The 21,768-nt window shown below is 39.5% G+C and overlaps 1 protein-coding gene and 1 long non-coding RNA gene across 2 annotated transcripts in view; one reads left to right on the forward strand and one right to left on the reverse strand.

The window, feature by feature from the left end:
- Positions 1-21,768, forward strand: part of HIBCH (3-hydroxyisobutyryl-CoA hydrolase) — a 93,495-nt gene that overhangs the window by 33,375 nt on the left and 38,352 nt on the right. Inside the window, exon 7 of the mRNA XM_039493714.1 lies at positions 19,939-20,017. Coding sequence (XP_039349648.1) covers positions 19,939-20,017 — 79 coding nt within the window. The remainder of the gene's footprint in view (positions 1-19,938; positions 20,018-21,768) is intronic.
- LOC120374298 overlaps positions 1-21,768 on the reverse strand; it is a 39,881-nt gene that overhangs the window by 9,170 nt on the left and 8,943 nt on the right. The window lies entirely within an intron of this gene.

Here is a 21,768-nt window from a genome sequence, read left to right on the forward strand (position 1 = left end):
GATGTAATTCTTCCTTTTTCTGCTCTGAAATGTTTTATCAAGCTATGAGGATGGTGTCTCCCTTTTGGGCAGTTAGTTGCCAAAATGTTTAAAAACATGAATATAATTCTCCCCCTATACAATAGTAAATCATCTATATGTAATTGATACTCTTCATATTCCTCTGTCTGACTAGGGACCAGTTCTCTATGTGAATGGCTAAAAGTATTTATTACTGCATAGGTAATCTGACAGTAAGAAAGAGTTAGTCCATGGATTAATTCATTCTATATCCAAACAAACAAACATAATCCAGCAATGTTTTCTTACTTGAAACTTTACCATCAGTTGCTCACACTATGTGCAACTCCAAACCATCTTTAAGATCTCATAATTTTTCACTATAATTGACTCTTATCAAATTAATAATGGAGGAAATCAGTTGATCAAAAGTCAGCTTGTCAAGTAGGAGCCATAAAACTTGTATCATCAATAAATCTGTGACAAAGTGAACGCCTTAAATTTTCTCTGTCTTAATCTCTTACTCTTTGAACAGAGTAAATATTAGTACTTTGTTTAAAAATAAAAAAAGGCCCAAAGCCAGAAGGGAATAGGTACAAAACACTAATTGAAAAAAGCTTCCAGATGAGCCTTTAATACCGAATATCTAAGTTTCTGTTAAGAGCTTGAAAGTGAGTTCCATAGAATGAACATAAGAATGGCCCTACTGGGTCAGATCAAAAGTCCGTCTAGTCCAGTATCCTGTCTTCCGGCAGTGGCCAATGCCAGGTGCCCCAGAAGGAATGAACAGAACAGGTAATCATCAAGTGATCCATACCATATTGCGAACAGAAGCTAGGGACACCATCCCTACCCATCCTGGTTAATAGCCATTGATGGACCTTGAACTCTGTTATAGTCTTGGCCTTCACAACATCCTCTGGCAAAGAGTTACACAGGTTGCAGTAACCAAAAAGTAGAGTCCTTCCATTGTGATATATTTAAAATTGCTTAAATTGTTAAAATTTACAGACACAAAAGGAATAATTTTGTAACAGATGTAACAAACAGATGCTTTGCAAATTTAAGTTAACATTTGTGTGTTTAATATACATTGGGTTATACAATTTTCTTTTTCTTTGAGAGAACATATTTTAGGCCAGTGTGCCTCTCATTCAGTTATAGAAAATAAATTTCAAATGGCCACATTTGATAAGCATCTTTAAAATTGGTGTTTAGAATTGACAGAATCTTGGCAGTAACAAAACTACGGGACACTACTAGAATTCAGAATTGAATGTGATCATCAAGGTCAAAATAAGATGTAGGAAAGAGTCAGAATTTGTACAGATTACTAGTATACCCAAATTTCCTTCAATATAAAGCTTCTTAAAGGTTCTGTAATGGAAAAAACAAACCAAAAACCAGACCTCGTATTTCTGTATTGTTTTTATTTTCTATATAGCCTTACAGATTTCTGCATATTTCTGTGCTTCTCAATTTGATTTAGAAAGTCACATTTCACCGTATGTGGTGTTTTACAGGTCCTTTATTTCCAGTAGATGTAGTTATTTTTTCTATATGCCTTTTAAACACTTGATTCTGTGCTAAATATAACGATTATCTACTGCAGACTCATTGTCACAAGAGAACTGAGTGTTCTGTATATGCAGTGCAAATATAAGAACACATTGTACTATGTGGAAGTTATTTGCCTTTATTTCTGTAGTCAGTGTAACAAATTACAGAAAATAATTGCAGATGAGTGAGTCAGTGCTTGAATGTTAGGTGATATTGCTCAATAGTGATTGAGATATAACTAGCATGAAAATTTTAATCAATACAGTTACAGACATGTTGTTTAGCAAAATTTGATCAGCAGTTCTGTTATACTGTGTTTAATGGATGTAGCAAAATTCCAGTCAGCTAGTAGTCATGTTACTAGGAGGATGTATTGCTCTGAAGTGATATCATTCATAGGCATGAAATACAATCACTTAAAAGTGTGAAATATTATGAAGTAACTTCTAGCAAATAGAATATTATGCAAAGGAACTTAAATTAATTTGAGTGATAGCTGCATTTATTGTGATAGTCCCTTCTTACTTATTCAACATTGTGTGGATGTCACTCTGTGTGAAACTTCCTTTGTTGCTCCTAGCAGGTGCTTAAATGTTTTGACATCAAATGGTAAGTCCAAAGTATTGCTTGTTTTTCCTCCAACAGGTGTTTATAAAAATCGTCAGAGAGGGGGTAGTTTGAATTAATTGTTTTGTCGTCTTTGTAAAAACGAATGATTGTTTCTTGGTGGGCTCACCCTCTCTGGTCAGCAAGGATGTCCAGTGGGAGGGAGGGACACTTCCCTCATTGTTTGAGGTGAAACATTGCCTGCACCCATGCTGCAGGATTTAGCCCCACTACTAACTCTTTGGGCCACAGTGTGGGTTGGACTGTGGATAGAAGGAAATAGAGGGGGAAAAAAAAACAGGGGAGACAAAAGAGGAAGGTCTACCACCAAAACCCCAGCGTTCACAGACTGAATCCACCTTCACCCATAAACTGTTCACTGGCAAAACTGTGGCATATAAGCAGGAGACCTGGGGCCTGTGATGCAGTTTCTAGATTTATATGGCAGAAGCAGAGGATTCTATCCAATAGCTGTTTCTGTGGCATGGCATTAGTGGGTGTGGTTAACCCAACAGTCTTTCCTAGACTAGATGGCTCTTCTGTTATGAGAAAACAGCCTTGCAGTAAATTCAGATTGTCTATATGTGTTGTCTCTGCAGACTAATGATTTGCCTTTCAATATATATGTGCAGCTTAACATTTGATTGCTGTTTTATGTTTAAAAGTTGTGTGTATATATAATGATCTGTTTATAAGCAATCAGCAGAAGCAGGAGGCTGGAAATATAGTTACAGTGTAGGTAGTATGGAACACTTATTTTTCAATTAAGAATTTTGTGATGGTCCTCAAATACATAAAGTGCCGCGTGGGAAAATCATGAGTGAAGCACCCAGACCTATCTCAGTATTGTGATAACATCTGACCACTATCTTTGTTTTTGCAATATATCATAATCTGCTTGTCTATTTATAGTGTGTGTATAGACAGACATATTACATCCAAAAATTAACATTCTTTTAATTAAGGCTGCAAAGTCAAGCACTCAAGTTTAGAAGTATCAGCATTAACATGGCATTTGCAACCTTTGTTAGACCCCTTGTGTTTATGCATTATAATATGGCCTTTAATTACATCATCACATGCTATTTTTCCACAGGACCTCCTGCCTCATGGAGTGCACAGGATGGATGTTGCTCACTGAATGAGAGCTATTCAATATTTCATTTTCTCCTCTTTTGGTTCAGTGTATGGCCCCAGGTCTTATTTATTGCACACTACCCAAACACTGCTCTGAATACAAAATTATTAATTTCCTCATGGACTTTTCTCTGGAATTCATTGCAATAGTATCCAAGTGCTTTCACAAACCTACATTTATTTTCACAAAACCCCTCTGAGTGGTATTATACTGTTTTTACAGATGGGGAGCTGAGACACAGACATTAGTGTAAAAAATATCTACTTATTTTGGGTGTCCAATTTGAGATGGCTCTGGCCTGCATTTTTTCAGCATTTTATAGCACTTTATTTGTTCAGAGAATGATTCTCATTGAGGTCAGTTGCAGCTGTAAATGCTCAGGTCTTCTGCAAATCAATCTTTAGGTGTTTCAAGTTTTGTTTTAAATATTTAACTCTCTCTTTCCACTTATCATCCTTACTGACTACCTCTTAAATCTTTAACCTTTGATAATAAACACTAGTGTATCGCAGTGCTGTGATGTTAGAGGATTTGATCCTGAGTTGTACCAGTCAAGCTATGTGTATACTGCTCCTTTGGAGACAGCCCAGTAATGGGCTATATACTGCAGGAAGCACTCATAACTCTTGGGGGTTGGTGTGTGCCTATCACTACCCTGCACAGAGAGGGTGAATTCTGCACAGACTGGCAAGTCACTGCTTGCATGACCAGAGACTGATCGTTTCAGGGAGCTATGCCACAGCAAGCACAGACAAGACTGCTTAAGGTGAGGTAGTAGCGAGGTGCCTCACAACCCAGAGTACTCCTGGAAAATGTCACATATCTGCTCTGAAAATCTGCCATCAGAAAAAATTTATTGCCATCCTAAAGCTAGATAAACTGCTTTCTGACCCCTCCCTCTCTTTCCCTCCACAAACACATGCGCGCACATACAAAATAGAAGCTTCTCCCCTAATCTATTGCATTCATGCATTCAAAACTGAAGGTATTTATTATTGTGAAATGAACAGAATAGTTTGCAGATACTTATCTCCTGTTCTGAGTCATAAGTTCATATGAGATCGATTTGTGTACTGAGTAGCACTAGTAACATAGAATATTGAAAGCAATATAGAAGCAAGACTAAAAGATTCAGTTTGCTGATGTTGCAGTATATTTACCATCTGGCATGTTGGTGTGACTGCTAAGCTCCTGCACATGATCCTAGAGACAAATGGTGCAGTTCATTCTGTAGCTAATCTCTGACTATAATAGCAGCAGCTCTTGACTTTTTTTTTTTTTTTAAATCTATTGAGTGTTCTAGGATTTATGCTAGCATATGCAATACTTTCAGGGAAGAACTCATGATGACTCACTTTATTAAAAAATATGACCTGATTACTACACGGTACTGGTGGATTAAAAAAACAAAACAATTGACTTCACTAGTGCACAATATGAAAGAATGGTTAGCACCATTTTCCACGTAGACAAGAAAAAAACAAACAAAAAACCTTTCTTGAACACTTATAATATAAATACCAGACCTGAAAATGAGCTCTCCATAAGCTTCTCTCTCTCACCAATGGTTGGTCCAATAAAACATATTACCTGACTCACCTTGTTTCTCTGATACAAATACCTGTTTATTTTAACAGGATGTAGCACTTTAAATATTAGGATTCCAAAATGTGAGAAACATTATTTCCATTTCACTCCTGCGGGTATTGCTACACAAAGAGGCCACAGTAACATTATAAGTCAGTGTCTACTTTGTGAGTAGAGTGCACATCTCATGCACTAGTTTCAGACTGTTTTTTTAGCTAAACATTGGTGTACTGAAAAGTTTGTTTTGGTTTTTGCTTATCATATGGAGCTGCAGTACTCCTGCGCTGTTGTGCACCATTAGAGGCAGGCCAGAGATCATGCACACTTCTTCTTTTATACATTTGTTCCTACTTTCCTTAACTCCACCATCTTCCTTGCTAAACAGCTTTGCCTTTCTCTCTAGTTGAGAGAACCACTCTCTATGCCGGAACCACTTGACTGATCTCTACCTTTCATTTGCTTATTGAACTCTCCCTCTACTTCCCTTTTAGCTCAGGTTCTCATCAGTTTTTAAGGAGGAAAGTGATACCATCTGAAGGGATGGAATCCCCTGCTTGCCTGCTACCTTTCTGTGACCTCCCTATCCACACCTGTATATTAATTTCTCTTGTTCCCAGCATTATTCCCTTGTTCTTATTCTCGGTGTTCCTTGCTTATCTGACCCCTCTCTGTCTACTTTTTCCTTTTAAAAAAAATAAAAGGAACACAAACCCCTTAATTAATTACTCGTTCACCAAGTAACTGCGGCCCCAATGCAGCAAGATACCTAGTCATGTGCCTAACTTTAAGCATGTGCGTAGTTCTGTTAACTTTAATGGGATGACTCACAAGCTTAAAGTTAAATACATGTTTCTGTACCTTGCTACATTGGGACCTCCAGCTCTGTGCTTGCATTTGCTTCAGAGGGGTTGAGGTAGCAAGATGTGCAGATATGGTGCCTACAGGAGCCAGAATGCTAGGTGCTGGGGTGGGGCTCCGAGAGAGGATCACAGTGCTGGAGCTAACCACCCAAGGGATTTGAGTTTACTTTTCCTCCTGATCCTTGGTATCTCTCTGGGTTTTAATGGTTACCCAGCTGCCATCTTATAGACTTCTAAACTATTTCTATGGCCACTAGGGAGCAGTTTGGAGGAAACTGATTTGCTGGTGTTGACTGGACCTTTCATAGCATCAGATACTGCAGAAACCCTATAAACAACTGAATGAATCCAAACTTTTAAAATCAGAAATCAGTAGGGCACTATTCATACTATTTCATTACCATTGTTAAACACAGACAATTATTTTAAGTCCACAAATGTTTCATTTAAAATCAACATTAGCTGAAGACTAGCCCTGCATAGAGATGAAGAAGAGATTTGCCCTACTATTGATCCCTTATATTGTCAATATCCTGATATACCTGAAGACTGCTGGAAGAAAATATAAATTTCATGTACTATGTATTCCTTAACACTCTTGGAGTGTTGTGTAAACATAGAGAAAAAAGAATGGGTGAATTTAGCATTTGAGATCAGTGTCACCAGCTAGTGTATAAATAAAAAAAATATATTTGTTTTCAGACCAGATCTAAGTCTTTTCATAGCATATAGCTCTACTTTCTGTGGCACTGGAAGTCTCAAAGCTTCTGTTTCCCCCAGTGTCTCGAAAGAATCTTTGATAAAGAAATACCTGACTGCTGATGCCATGAAGCTTTGTAGGCTTGGTGAAGATAAGAGGTAGAAAGTGACATACAACATTGAAGCTGCAGCAAGAAAAAACTATCTTACCCTTACTACTAAAAATAAGAAATTGCAGAATAATTCTAATTGAATAATCAAATGTTAATCTTTGCAGTATTTTTATATTTTAGGTAATAGACTGACAAGTTGTGTGTTAAGGCAATACATATGTTGCCAGCTAGCTTCACTGTATCAATGGATTTCTCATACAGTTTTAAACTGTATTAAATATAGTTGCAACTATAAATTAGATTAAAGCTAAAATTAATATACACACTATATCTGATACATGAATAATATATTACAGTTATATTATACATTATAGTTATAGATTTAGATCAGATTGAGCACAATGATTACAGTGGGTTTGGTGGGACTAAATTTGTTTAAATATCTGGGATTATATTGGAAGAGAATCTACACATAAAAAGCCTGGCTGGTAGTTCATCAGATAAGAAGATTCAAATACTGGGAATTTGCTAAGTAGGGCTTGGATCTTGGCCATGGATAAAACACAATTCAAGCAAGCAATAAAATAATAAAATGAGACACTTGGACTTGAATGGCTTTTGGCAATGATTTGGAGCACAAAGAACCAGAGTGTGTCCAAAAAATGCCAGTATCAGGCATGGCACAAACTTTGTCTTTTGAAGTTAGAAACAGGGTTTGAAGAAAGAAAACATTTAAAACTGAAAAGTGGAGCAGCAGCAGCATGGACAAAAAAATTGATTTAAAAGATTTTTTTTTTTAAATTTAAATTGGACTTCTTGGCTTTTAAATTAAGAACAGGTTTATTTTTAAAAATAAACATTTAAAATTAAAAGCCTATGTGACTTTCTAAGCTACTTATAATCTATTAAAATAATTTTAAATAAAAAAAATATTAAGCCATATATGTCTGCTGCCAAGTTTTAAAGAAAGTCAGACAACCAAACTAGTGGACATCACTTTCTAGCAGCTGGAACCAGAGTTTGCTGAAGTGCTAACCAGTTTCTGACAGGAGTAGCATCTTCTGCAGGTTCAAAGAGAATATTTTCTTCATTTCAGTTTAGTTAGCTTGTTCAGTTCAATGACCAGGTCATTCAAAGTTAAGACATTGACTGGGAATTGAAAAAGTAGGAAGGTTTGTTTTCCTCTTCCAGCCTAAGAATAAAAACTAGGTGTGAGAGGATGAGATTCACTGGTTTTAAAAATTCTTGAAGAACAGGATGAACAGAAACAATCAGTTCAGTTCACTAACTAAAGATAATACTTCCTTTGTTTAATAAACCAGTTAGGTTTAAATAAGAAACATGTTTCAATAGACTTAGTATCCACTGTATTTAAGGTAGTCTTAATAAAAAGGTAAAATGCCATTTTTCTGCATTAAGTAAAGTAATACATGGTATATAATCATGATTTAAATCAACAAGCAGGAAACCTTGATTTAAATAGATTTTAATCATGTTTTGTGGTTGTACTTTTTACTGATTTTAAAAAAAAGTTTAATCTCGTTGGTGGTATTGATTAAAATATGATGATTTGCAACTACTTATAGCCTTTACACTAAATTTGGCACATTTTTGCTAGCTAGGAGGATATAGTGTATCTGTGTTAGTGTAGGACAGTGATAGTGACAATTAAATGCTAAGGGAGATTAGAGAGGCTATCAAAATAAAGAACTCGATAATAGTGGGGGATTTCAATTATCCCCATATTGACTGGACACGTCACCTCGGAATTAAATGCAGAGACAAAAAATTTCGATACATTAAATGACTGCTTCTTGGAGCAGCTGGTACAGGAACCCACAGGGGGAGAGGCAATTCTCAATTTAGTCATGAGTGGAGCGCAGGATCTGGTCCAACTGGTAACTGTAACAGGGCCGCTTGGCAATAGTGACCATAATAAAATAACATTTAAAATTCCTGTGGTGGGAAGAACACCTCAACAGCCCAACACTGTGGCATTTAATTTCAGAAAGGGGAACTGTGCAAAAATGAGGTTAGTTAAACAGAAATTAAAAGGTACATGACTAGAGTGAAATCCCTGCAAGCTGCATGGACACTTTTCAAAGACACCATAATAGAGGCCCAACTTAAATGTATACCCCAAATTAAAAAACACAGTAAAAGAACTAAAAAAGAGCCACCGTAGCTTAACCACCATGTAAAAGAAGCAGTGAGAGATAAAAAGGCATCTTTTAAAAAGTGGAAGTCAGATCCTAGTGAGGTAAATAGAAAGGAGCATAAACTGCCAAATTAAGTGCAAAAATGTAGTAATAAATGCCAAAAAGGAATTTGAAGAACAGCTACCAAAAACTCAGAAGGTAATAACAAAATGTTTAAGTACATCAGAAGCAGGAAGCCTGCTAAACAACCAGTGGGGCCTCTGGACGATCAAGATACAAAAGGAACACTTAAAGACAATAAAGTCATTGCGGAGAAAGTAAATGGATTCTTTGCTTCAGTGTTCACGGCTGAGGATGTTAGGGAGATTCCCAAACCTGATCTGTCCTCTGTAGGTGACAAATCTGCAGAATTGTCACAGATTGAAGTGTCACTAGAGGAGGTTTTGGAATTAATTGATAAACTTAACAGTAACAAGTCACCGGGACCAGAAGGCATTCACTGAAGAGTTCTGAAAGAACTCCGCAATTTCACTTTTGAACTATTAACTGTGGTTTGTAACCTGTCCTTTAAATCGGCTTCTGTACCCAATGACTGGAAGATAGCTAATGTAATTTAAAAAAGGGCTCTAGAGGTGATCCTGGCAATTACAGACCGGTAACTCTAGCATCAGTACCAGGCAAATTAGTTGAAATAATAGTAAAGAATATAATTTGTTGGGCAAATGTCAACATGGTTTCTGTAAAGGGAAATCGTGTCTTACTGATCTTTTAGAGTTCTTTGAAGGGGTCAAACAAACATGTGGACAAGGGGGATCCAGTGGACATAGTGTACTTAGATTTCCAGAAGGCCTTTGACAAGGTCCCTCACCAAAGGTTCATATGTAAATTAAGTTGTCATGGGATAAGGGGGAAGATCCTTTCATGGATTGAGAACTGGTTAAAAGACAAGGAACAAAGCGTAGGAATAAATGGTAAATTTTCAGAATGGAGAGGGGTAACTAGTGGTGTTCCCCAAGGGGCAGTCCTAGGACCAATCCTATTCAACTTATTCATAAATGATCTGGAGAAACAGTGAGGTGTCAAAGTTTGCAGATGATACTAAACGGCTCAAGATAGTTGAGACCAAAGCAGACTGAAGAACTTCAGAAAGATCTCACAAAACTAAGTGATTCGGCAACAAAGGGGCAAATGAAATTTAATGTGGATAAATGTAAAGTAATAAATGCACATTGGAAAAAATAACCCCAACTAGACATACAATATGATGGGGGCTAATTTAGCTACAACTAATCAGGAAAGATCTTGGAGTAATTGTGGATAGTTCTCTGAAGACATCCACGCAGTGTGCAGAGGCAGTCAAAAAAGCAAACAGGATTTTAGGAATTATTAAAAGAGGAATAGAGAACAAGACAGAGAATATTTTATTGCCCTTATATAAATCCATGGTACTCCCACATCTTGAATACTGCATACAGATGTGGTCTCTTCATCTCAAAAAAGATATACTGGCATTAGAAAAGGGCAACTAAAATGATTAGGGGTTTGGAACGGGTCCCATATGAGGCGAGATTAAAGAGGCTAGGACTCTTCAGCTTGGAAGAGGAGACTAAGGGGGGGGATATGATAGAGGTATATAAAATCATGAGTGGTGTGGAGAAAGTGAATAAGGAAAAGTTATTTACTTGTTTCCATAATATAAGAACTAGGGGCCACCAAATGAAATTAATGGGCAGCAGGTTTAAAACAAATAAAAGAAAGTTCTTAACACAGTGCACAGTCAACCTGTGGAACTCCTTGCCTGAGGAGGTTGTGAAGGCTAGGACCATAGCAGGGTTTAAAAGAGAACTAGATAAATTCATGGAGTTAAGTCCATTAATGGCTATTAGCCAGGATGGGTATGGAATGGTGTTCCTAGCCACTGTTTGTCAGAGGGTGGAGATGGATGGCAGGAGAAAGATTACTTGATCATTACCTGTTAGGTTCATTCCCTCTGGGGCACCTGGCATTGGCCACTGTCGGTAGACAGGATACTGGGCTGGATGGACCTTTGGTCTGACCCAGTATGGCCGTTCTTATGTACATATAGAGACGCTCCCCAAGTTACACAAGACTCTACTTACACAAATTTGACCTTGTGCAAAAAGTTCCATAAGGCATAAATAAAATTTTCAAGTTGTGGAAAATATTGTATAGCGTACAGGAACACAAAGTACTATAGTGTGGTGTGAAGAGGAATACAGCAGTAGCATCTCCTACAATGAAAGGCTTTGCGCTCTCACAGCCTTTCAGTCTCGTGTTATTTCAGTGATACTGTATTTCTGTTGTTTCACCCTATTTTATTCAAATCATGCCTGTCTCCTCCTCCCTCATCTACAAATTAAGCCCATTGTCATCCACCACCAAAATGCAGCCTTCAGTGTGCCAGAATAACAATAGGATTAAGTATCAGAGGGGTAGCCGTGTTAGTCTGGATCTGTAAAAGCAACAAAGAATCCTGTGGCACCTTATAGACTAACAGACGTTCTGCAGCATGAGCTTTCGTGGGTGAATACCCACTTCTTCAGATGCAAGACTTCTTGCATCTGAAGAAGTGGGTATTCACCCACGAAAGCTCATGCTGCAGAACGTCTGTTAGTCTATAAGGTGCCACAGGATTCTTTGTTGCTTCAATAGGATTAAGGTAAATGCAATATTTGTTTGTTTTTTATGCTTGTACAATATACGTTTCCGACTTACATAAAAATTTGGGTTACGCAAGGCTTTCTGGAATGGAACAACTGTGTAAGTCATGGAGCGTCTGTATCTGTACCACCATTGAGAATTATTTTTTTTTTAAATCAGCAAAAAGTACAAATGCAAAACATGATTAAAATCGATTTAAATCAAGTTTTCCTGCTTGTTGATTTAAATCATGATTAAAATTGGTGATTTAAATCACTGATTTAAAATCAGTCCACTCTCAATATATTATCGTAAATAGTATATACTAACTGGATCAGGTATTCCTCAGCAACATATCTACAACAATTAAATCCCAGCAGCTATAAATCATAACCAGTGTAATTAAGTCCCCAAGACACCCACAGTCCTCCTTTATAGTAGCTTTCTTTTTAAATGTAAAATGTGTGTCCCATTAAGCAGTCCAAGTTTATACGAAGGCTCTTGCCAAACTAGCAGGAATTTCTCGTTTCACAATAAGAGTTTTGAGCTTTGAATAGACAGTTTATTGTTCCTGGTCATTCAGCACATGATAGTCTTAGCTCAGTTTACTTTATTATGTAGTATTGATCTTGCAAACCAATCTATCTGGTCTTTTAGTAACTGCAGATAAAACCGAGTTATGTTCTTTGGGCTGGTCCATAACATTATGAATGATTAATTGTTCTGCATTTTATGCAGAACAGTGGACAAATTAGTTTTGATACATCCTAAAGTAAGACTCGCTATTGTCTGGAAGCCTGGGTAATGCTCTGAGACCATTGACAGAGTTATTGATCTAATGTAATTGTAAACCTCTGCATTCTAAAGCTTTTTGGATTAATTCCACTTATTTGCTTTCACCACTAACACCTCTGAAAATCTGTCAGCTGGAAAAAATTGTTGTATGTTGCTTTTAATGCATCTGTATTTAAAGGTTATACTATTTCGTGTCCAGTCTGTGTTCATCACTACATTGCCTTTGGGCTTTGAGCCTAGCTTTTCAAGATAGGTATGGCATTCTTTAAATACATTTTTCTGATTGCTGGGGGGAAAACCCTGGAAAAGCGCACTCAGAATATTAATAGTTATATTGTCAGTTTTTTATTTGATCAGTTAAAATCATATCCACTGGTATGAGTGAGTTTTGATTAGAATTAGGCTTCTCTTTGCTATACTACATTACTGCAGTCATTCTTTCTATAGCCCTGCATCCCTGAAAACTCTTTTCCCTTCTACTTGATGTGGTATGCATCCACAATCTGAATTTCCCCTGTAATCTTGATTCTGATTGTTTCGTAAACAGACGATAGTATTTTACAGTTTTGTTGTGAGACAGACATTGTGCCTGTAAACTAAATATGTACAAGGGTATTAATTCAGCTAAGGAATCCGCTCCACTTGATGGTGCCATTTTTATACACAATCAGAACAGAATATGGTGAATATCAACAGTCATTCAGCATCTTTATCATTTTGATTGTTAGCACCATTCTTAGTATTCCTAACTGCTGCACTGCTAAATCCACACTCCATTTGTTAACATCTTCTCTTGGATATTACAGGTTCTCGGACTTGCTAATATCATACAGGCCAGGCTACAGAGTAACCCTTGATGGAGAGTGCAGCTGTATTTTTTTCCCCTCTATATAATAACCATTTTACACAGATTCTTCCCATAGAGAAACCTAAGGCTCTACAGCCATCATGCGGTCAGGGTTAGGGAGCGGGGAAGGAAGACTGGAAATTAATGACATTCACTACCCAAAAATTGTACAAGGTGGTATTTCTTAGGAAGTCTTGTATGTAATTTACAAAGTTCAGCTACTACACTGGACTTCTAGAGTAAGCTTATAAAATCAGGTAGAGAAAGCATTGGCTTTGGAACTGGGAAATTTTGTCTCTTGATGGTACAAGACTGATATTTGTCTGCACTAAGTGTTTTTAAAAAATTTGAAATAGAAGTCCTTAGTGTACAAGACGGGTGCAGTACTGCTGTGGTGCAGGAGGTTGCTTCATTTTAGGAGGAGGGAGGGCAGGCAGGCATCAGTACCATTAACCCTGCTGTGTAAAAAGCTACATTTATTCTGTTATACTAATTTATTCTCATACCTCAGAGGGACTCAGCTGTAAAATAGACTAATCTGTAAAATAGATTAATTGGCTGTAAAAGATTAGTCAATTACCTGAGGGTTCATTTTTTGTGTTTTCAAAAATCTATTCTATATTGCCTGACTGCCTTCGCCTTTTTATGCGTGGTTATCACAACATACAGGGCTTGAAGAAAAAGAAAAAAAACAAAAACACACTTCCATATGATAAGGAGGAAGTTTTCCTGGGTGAATGCTTTCAGCTTCAGCAGAATCTAAACTTGCATTTTCAAATAAAAATTTCCAGCCTTACTGACCACAGCCTGACATTCCATTGCTGCAGGATGGTGAAACCAAATTTCACACTTGAAGAATGTGTCTGGGTAAAATGTAAGGCCACCTATGTCAGTCTAAAATAGAATATAAATGCTCAATAGTCTGATGGGTGAGCACATGTGTACGCACACTCACCCAGAGCACTTGAGTTGAAGGAGGTTTTATCTTTTTCTTAGAATGGCTCAGGTTTGTAACACAGGCACTACGCTGATTCTGCCCTGAGAAGGGAATGGGTGAGTGCTAATCCTCACTAACCCTCTGAAGTTCTGATGACATTGTGCTACAAACCATAGCCAGCTGAAGTGTTAAAATATTTTATGTTCACCCTTTAAATTATGCTTGAGCCAACAATCGAGGCTTTGTCCACTTTTGTCATTTTGTACCTTAAGAGATAATGTGTATTATGGATATTGCACAATGTAGCTGTACTCTTTACCTTTATCTTTATATCCAAACCATAAATTGTTTGATTTCTCTTTTTGTCCTTGTGTACACTTGTGATGAAGTTTACAAGAAACTTCAGCATTTCAAAATTTGGCTTTGTTCCAGATCAGAATGAAAGAATTATGTTTCCCTGAAAAGTTCTTGCAAACTAGAAATTCCAGGAAAAAAATTGTTTTGGAAACACCAACACAAATGTTTGCAAATTGAAATTTTCACCCAGGGGACAGGCAGTAGCAGAATTAAACTGACATAGGAAATTTTCCAACCACTCAGTTCTAGTAATTTCCTGTTAGAGACCTATTTAAATTAAAAAAAAATATTCAAGAATTTGAGTGAAGGCAGAACTAAGATACATGAAAAAAATTCAGTTTGTAAAAAACAAAAATAACCAAAAGCAGAATGTACTGGCACTGTTACAGTTAATAGACTTATCCAAAATAAGTTTGGTTCCCCTCAAAGACCCATCATCAGTGAACTATCTGAGCAAATAAATTAACCTTACATTGTATTTTGAAAGTCATGTTCCTGGAACCAACAGGCATTCTAGAGAATAGGGTATTCCATTGAGAACATTTTGCCTCCAGTTCCAGATGTTTGAATATTGGGGCTGTTCAGACACAGCACTCTGACTTGCAGCTGTTCTGAAGCCGCAGAGGGAGAGAAGCAGCCTTCTAGGTAGCCAGGACTCTAACTATACAGGACTTTATAGATCCACCTGCAAGGTGGGAGAGTTTCAGAACTCAGGCTGCAGCCTGAACCCAGAAGTCTACACTGCAATTCAACAGGCTTGCAGCCCGAGGCCCACAAGCCCGAGACACCCATGGATTTTTAAGTGCAGTGTAGACAGAGAGCACCCTGAATTGCATTCAGAATCAGAGATGGAGGTGGTGCAAGACTTGTGGATAGCATCAGGGGTGAGCTGGAGCCGGTTCGCGCGAACCCGTTGTTAAATTTAGAAGCGGTTTTAGAACTGCTTGTTAACTAGCTTCCCTGCGAGGGAAGCTTTGATGGGCTCTGCCTGGGAAGCCTGTAATTCCTCCTCCCGGCCGCCGGGGGGCGCTGCGCTGTGCTGTGCTGCGAGAGCCATGTGAGCTGCCTCCTGGCCCTGTTGCTGCTCCTGCTCTTTGGACCTCTGGCCCTGGGACTCCTGCTGCTGCCTGGTGAGTCCCCGGCTGCGTCCGGCTGCTCCCAGCCCCCCCCCCCCCGTGTGAGTATCTGCGCCCCTCCCCCGCCTTCCCTGCCCCCAGCCCCTGCCCGCAGCCACCCCCTGCCCCCAGCCCCTGCCCCCAGCCACCCGCAGCTACCCCCTGCCAGCCCCTCCCCCGCCTTCCCTCCCACAGCCACCCCTGCCCGCAGCTACCCCCAGCCACCCCGGCCCCTGCCAGCCCTCCCCTGCCTTCCCTCCCCACAGCCACCCCTGCCTGCAGCTACCCCAGCCAGCCCCGCCCCAGCCAGCCCCAGCCCCACCCCTGCCCCCGCCACCCCCCCGGCCCCCAGCAACCCCCAGCCACCCCCCGCCCCCAGCCAGCCCCAGCCCCCCCCCCGCCCCCAGCCAGCCCTCTGCCCCCAGCCACCCCCTGCCCCCAGCCAGCCCCTGCCCACCCGTCTGCATCACCTGCCCACAGCCAGCCCGTGTCACTCCCTGCCTCCAGCTAGCCCTGCCCCACGCCCCTATCTGCAGCCAGCCCCACATCCACTGGTGCCCTGCAGTTCCCAGGGCAGTAACCCTGCACACCTGCTTCAATGAGGGGGGGGCAGGGAGCAGCTGGGACCCACACATGTGCACACCCTAGAGTGACCAGACAGCAAGTGTGAAAAATCGGGACGGGGGTGAGGGGTAATAGAAGCCTATATAAGGAAAAGACCCCAAAATTGAGACTGTCCCTGATCACCACCCACACATGTGAAACGGAGCTCATTTCTAGTTCAGCCCCATCTTTTTAAAAAAGAACTTTAGGTAGGGCTAAAATACATCTGTATTTTCCTGGACATGTCAGGCTTTTTGGTTCTTAATCACCTCCTGGGAAAATATGGATGTATGGTAACCCTAGTGGTACAAAAACTACATGCTGTCGCACATCCCTTAAATCAGAACTTTTTATAGGGAACCCGTTGTTAAGATTTTGGCAGCTCATCACTGGATAGCATGTTTAGTGTTCCCTTAATAAGCATGCAACTAGTTTTCTGCACTAGTGGGAGATTCAGAAGTTTCTTCAGGGGTAACCTCCTATAGAGTGCATTGCAGTAATTCATCTGGGAGGTAAGTCATCCTGCAAAAACTAGGCTGGTTGTCAGTTTAGCACTTTTCACCTTTTGCCCATGCTAAAATTATTCACTCATTGCTCTTCAGATTTTTCTGTCGTTTTATTTTAAAGTTGGATTATTTAAAAGTGACCTGTAAAGGAAAAGAAAAAAAAATGGGCTTGTGCCTTTAAAAAAACAAAAAACAAACACTTTAAAATTAGGCTTTTGTCTGTACGGAAAAACTTGGATATCTAGAAAGCTTATCGTATTGACATCAGAAGTACTAAAAGTGAAATCTAAATTGTAAGGAGGAGTGATTGTAATTAAGACGTGTTTAAAACCATAACCAGAGTTTTAAACACTTTTAAAAAACACTTGGAGAAAAGTTCTAAGAATTCAGCACTCCATTGCCAACAACTTCACAAAGATGTTGAAAATTTGAGTTTGAATTGCCAATTAGTTCTCCTTGGAAATACTAGAAAAAAGACTCAACATTTCTGATTTCCAAGATTAAAAAAATATATATATATATATATACACACACATACACACACACACACACATACACACACACACACACTGTACAGAAGCAAATGAGATACAAACATGTTTCTTTTTCCTTTGCAAGTCATTTTAAAAAAAATTGTTTTCCATAAAGGGACTGTATTTTAGGCATTTAAAAGCAGGAGACTGAGAGCTTGTCTAAATGGAGACTTGCATCACAACAAGCTGAGGTGTGATTCTACCCTACCGCGCATTAAGTGTCCGTGCGGAGCCTGCTACTGAACACTCAGAGTTCCCTAGTGAGCTTTAGAATCTACTCCTGTTTCAAAGCGAGGTAGATCTACCATGCACTAAAAGTTCCTCAGGGTACGTCTACACTACGGGATTATTCCGAATTTACATAAACCGGTTTAACAAAACAGATTGTATAAAATCGAGTGTGCGCGGCCACACTAAACACATTAAATCGGTGGTGTGCGTCCACGGTCCGAGGCTAGCGTCGATTTCTGGAGCATTGCACTGTGGGTAGCTATTCCGTAGCTATCCCATAGTTCCCGCAGCCTTCCCCCCCCCCCCCTTTGAATTTCCGGGTTGAGATCCCAGTGCCTGATGCGGCAAAAATCATTGTCGCGGGTGGTTCTGGGTAAATGTCGTCAGTCACTCCTTCCGCTGGGAAAGCAACGGCAGACAAGCATTTCATGCCTTTTTTTCCCTGGATTGCCCTGGAAGATGCCATAGCATGGCAATCATGGAGCCTGTTTCGCCTTTTGTGACTGTCACCGTATGTGTACTAGATGCCGCTCACAGAGGCGATTCAGCAGTGCTACACAGCTGCATGCTTTTGCATGATAGCAGAGATGGTTATCAGCCGTATTGTACCATCTACCATACCATAAATTGGTAATAAGATGGGCATGGCTACCAGTCCTTTTGCACTGTTCCATTTGCTGCTATCATAAGTGCCCCTGGCTGCTCTTAGCCAGGGGCGCAAAAGCCAAAATTGGGAATGACTCCCTGAGTCAATCCCTCCTTTTTGGTATCTAAAAATAGAATCAGTCCTGCCTAGTATTATGGGCAAGTGTACTAGAGAACCACTGTATCAGAGAACCAGAGAGCACAGCTGCTCTGTGTCAGATCCTGCATAGATTATGAGCTGTATGCTATTCACAGGGGGTGCTCCTGCAACAACCCCACCTGTTCATTCCATTCTTCCCCAGCCTTCCTGGGCTACCATAGCATTGTCCCCCCACTTGTGTGATGAAGTAATAAAGAATGCAGGAATACTTGTTAGTGAGAAATGAGTGGAAGGCAGCCTCCAGTTGCTATGATAGTCCACATAGGACATTAAGGAGTGTGGAGGAGAGGAGCCCAGCATCCTGCTGCTAGTCCAGGGGCAATTGAATCTTTTCTTTACACATGAAGGGTGGGGGCTGATGAAGCTCAGCCCCCTGTTGCTATGATGATGATGGTTATCAGCCATATTGTACCATCTACCAGGAAAAATTAGGGCCAGGCGCCCTTGATCGACCTGACCGATGCTAGTATGCATGGTTACCAGGCCTTTTGCACTGCCCCATGTGCCAATAGGCTGATGATGACAATGGGTATCAGTCTTATTGTACCATCAGCCACCCATGGCAGGGGGGGAGCAAGGATGTTGGTGTTGAGTGCTGCACCATCGCGTCTATCTGCAGCATTCAGTAAAGATAGGGTGACATGTAAAAGAGTCAAGACAGGATTGTTTTCCCTTTCACTTCTGGGGATGGGTGGGGGGGGTGCGTAAATTGCCGAGCTATGCCCTGATCCACCGCGGACACTGTTTTTGACCCTAGAAGCATTTGGAGCTCAGCCAAGAATGCAAATGCTTTTCAGAGACTGCAGGAACTGTGGGATATCTTGAGTCCTCCAGTCCATGAGCGTCCATTTGATTCTTTGGCTTTCCGTTACGCTTGCCACGCAGCAGTGCGCTGAGTCCCTGCTATGGCATCTGTCTGGAGATATTTAAAAAATGATTTTGAATTTCGTCTTCTGTAACGGAGCGCTGATAGAACAGATTTGCCTGCCCTTACAGCGATCACGTCCGCATCGTCCATGCTGGAGCTCTTTCTTTATTTTGATTTTTAACTGCATCACCACCTGTGCTGATCGGAGCTCCATGCTGGGCAAACAGGAAATATTCAAAAGTTCGCGGGGCTTTTCCTGTCTACCTGGCCACTGCATCCGAGTTCAGATTGCTGTCCAGAGCGGTCAGTGGTGCACTGTGGGATACCGCCCGGAGGCCAATACCGTCGATCTGCGGCCACACTAACCCCAATCCGATATGTTAATACCGATATTAGCGCTACTCCTCTCGTTAGGGAGGAGTACAGAAACCGGTTTAAAGAGCCCTTTATACCGATATAAAGGGCCTCTTAGTGTGGACGGGTGTGACGTTAAATCGGTTTTACGCTCCTAAAACCGGTTTAAACGCGTAGTGTAGACCAGGCTTCAGTGTGATCTGAAGGGTCCACACAGTCACTTAGTGCACAGCAAGCTAGTGTGGGGCAAATTTACATCCCTGATTGTACACTTAGTCCATGGCATTTCGGCAAGTCCCAAGTGTCTAGATTCCTGGCTTCTATTTCTAATCTATTCCACCATGAAGCTGGGTAAGGCATTTAATCTCTGTATGTCATCTTAACCAACTAATACTACTTTACCTGAGTCACAAATTTGTTACGATGCTTGCCTAATGTTTGTGCTATAAATGATAAACTATTTTGGGATACTATGTTGAAAGTCTATGCAAATAGAAGTACTTCAGTGACATTGTTTTGGTAAGAAATATACTTTAAGTGGAGCTGTATGTGTTGATTTTAACAGTTTTATTACAGTTTCTGTATTTAATACTTTTCTTGGTAGGGTGTTGGTCTATCGGTCCATGGACAGTTTCGAGTGGCTACTGAGAAGACACTTTTTGCAATGCCAGAGACAGCAATAGGTAAAGATTGAATACAATGTCTTTTAATATGTTCCAAATGATATTAAGTTTGTTCATGTAACTGAGAGAAGGTGTATTTGGTTGAAAGTATAGAAGCCTGTGAAAGAAAATTTTCATGTTACTTCCTGTCCCTTTTAAAAGTATTTTCTATTAAATAAAAGACTGTGGTCAGAAAGACTAATTGTAATGATACTCAAACCAAAACCTACTCTCCATATTGATCAAAATAAAAGATTATTGGGTTAAAATATTTTTGGTAATTGAAGTGAGGGACTGATAGCATTGGTTAGGGACTACAGAAGACTCCCAATCTAATTGTGCCCAGTGCATTTCCATTCTCAGTTGCTGTTCTAAACAAGAATTAACTGGGCTAAATGGTCTGAGGTTTTTGTGATGTTCTGTAAACCAAAGCTAGAAACACAGGTCTAATGATAACTTAACCCACTGCACTGCCTTAATCTATCATTGGGATAGATTCAGACCTAGTACAAGCAGTTATAATTCTATTAATATAAGTTGAATTGCACTCGCTTATATTAGGTCTGAATTTGTCCCAGTTCATTTTGCTAATTATTTATTCAGTGAAGATAAATATTTCAGTTGGAACTCAAACCTGTATCTTTTTTGAAATAAAACAAAAGAAATGATTCCATTAGCCTGTGTGCCTTATTGGCAACTAAAAATCATAATATGGAAGACATGCTACCAGGTTTGTAGTGGTCAAAACAAAACAAAAGTCAGTGGAAGGAATTTGGGAGTGTTTACATGCATACTCTGACACCAAGGGAGAGTCTGAGCAATATAAACTTTAATGAAGACAGTTATTGTAAAGCTAATAGCTTATTAAAACTGAAGGAAATAATTCATTAGGGCCCAATCCTGCAAGGTGCTGAATGCCTTCAATTCCCATTGATTCCAAAAGGTAGTTAAGGATACTTGCAAGGTAAAAGACAGACAAGAGAAATTAGAGTTCACATTTTCCACTGGCAGTAATTGCATTTTATAGGCCATTTTTGCTTATTGCAGGACAATTGCAGAATTCATAATGAAATGGCTACACTTTATAAATGGAACTTTAATATGAAGACTTTATAAAGGATTAACTGATCATTTAAAAAACTAATTCATTAACTAATTGCTCGATCTGGTGGGTGGACTAACAGGTTGCTTATAAACAGTGGCTTATTAAACTTCTCCTTATGTGGTTACTTGCTATTCATGTCTGTAACATTTATTAATCATTTATTACCCCATTGTAAACCGTTCATAAAAAGCATGGCCAAAGTAATAACTGTTAGGACAAGTTATGTTTAATCTTTTAAAAATAAAAATCACAAAAAATAGCTTGGTAATTTGAATTGTCTTTAATATTTACCCAGATATAAGTTGCCTATTCTTTTGAGAAGTTGGTGCTTTGAAATTAAGTGCCTTGTTTCCAATAAGGGATGCAGATATCTCATTTCTTCGTGAACTTTAATTGGGTAGGGGCTTTCTTTAAATGAAAAATGTGCAATTTCCACTGCTACCTTTTTCTTGCATTTAATTCCCCACCAGCCTTTGTGCAGCCTTTTATAAGATAACATTCTAGCAGTTTTTCCTTTCATAAATAGGATCTTTTATGAAAGAAAAATATACATTGTAAGGATAGCTATTTATTAATAAGACATCCCACTGTGCCCTTACCAGAGAAAAGATCTGAACTGGTTTGCAGAATTATTGCAATAATCTTGACTGGGGTACTATAATGAGTA

Source organism: Mauremys reevesii, linkage group 11 (assembly GCF_016161935.1).
Source record: "Mauremys reevesii isolate NIE-2019 linkage group 11, ASM1616193v1, whole genome shotgun sequence".
NCBI classification, from domain to species: domain Eukaryota; kingdom Metazoa; phylum Chordata; order Testudines; family Geoemydidae; genus Mauremys; species Mauremys reevesii.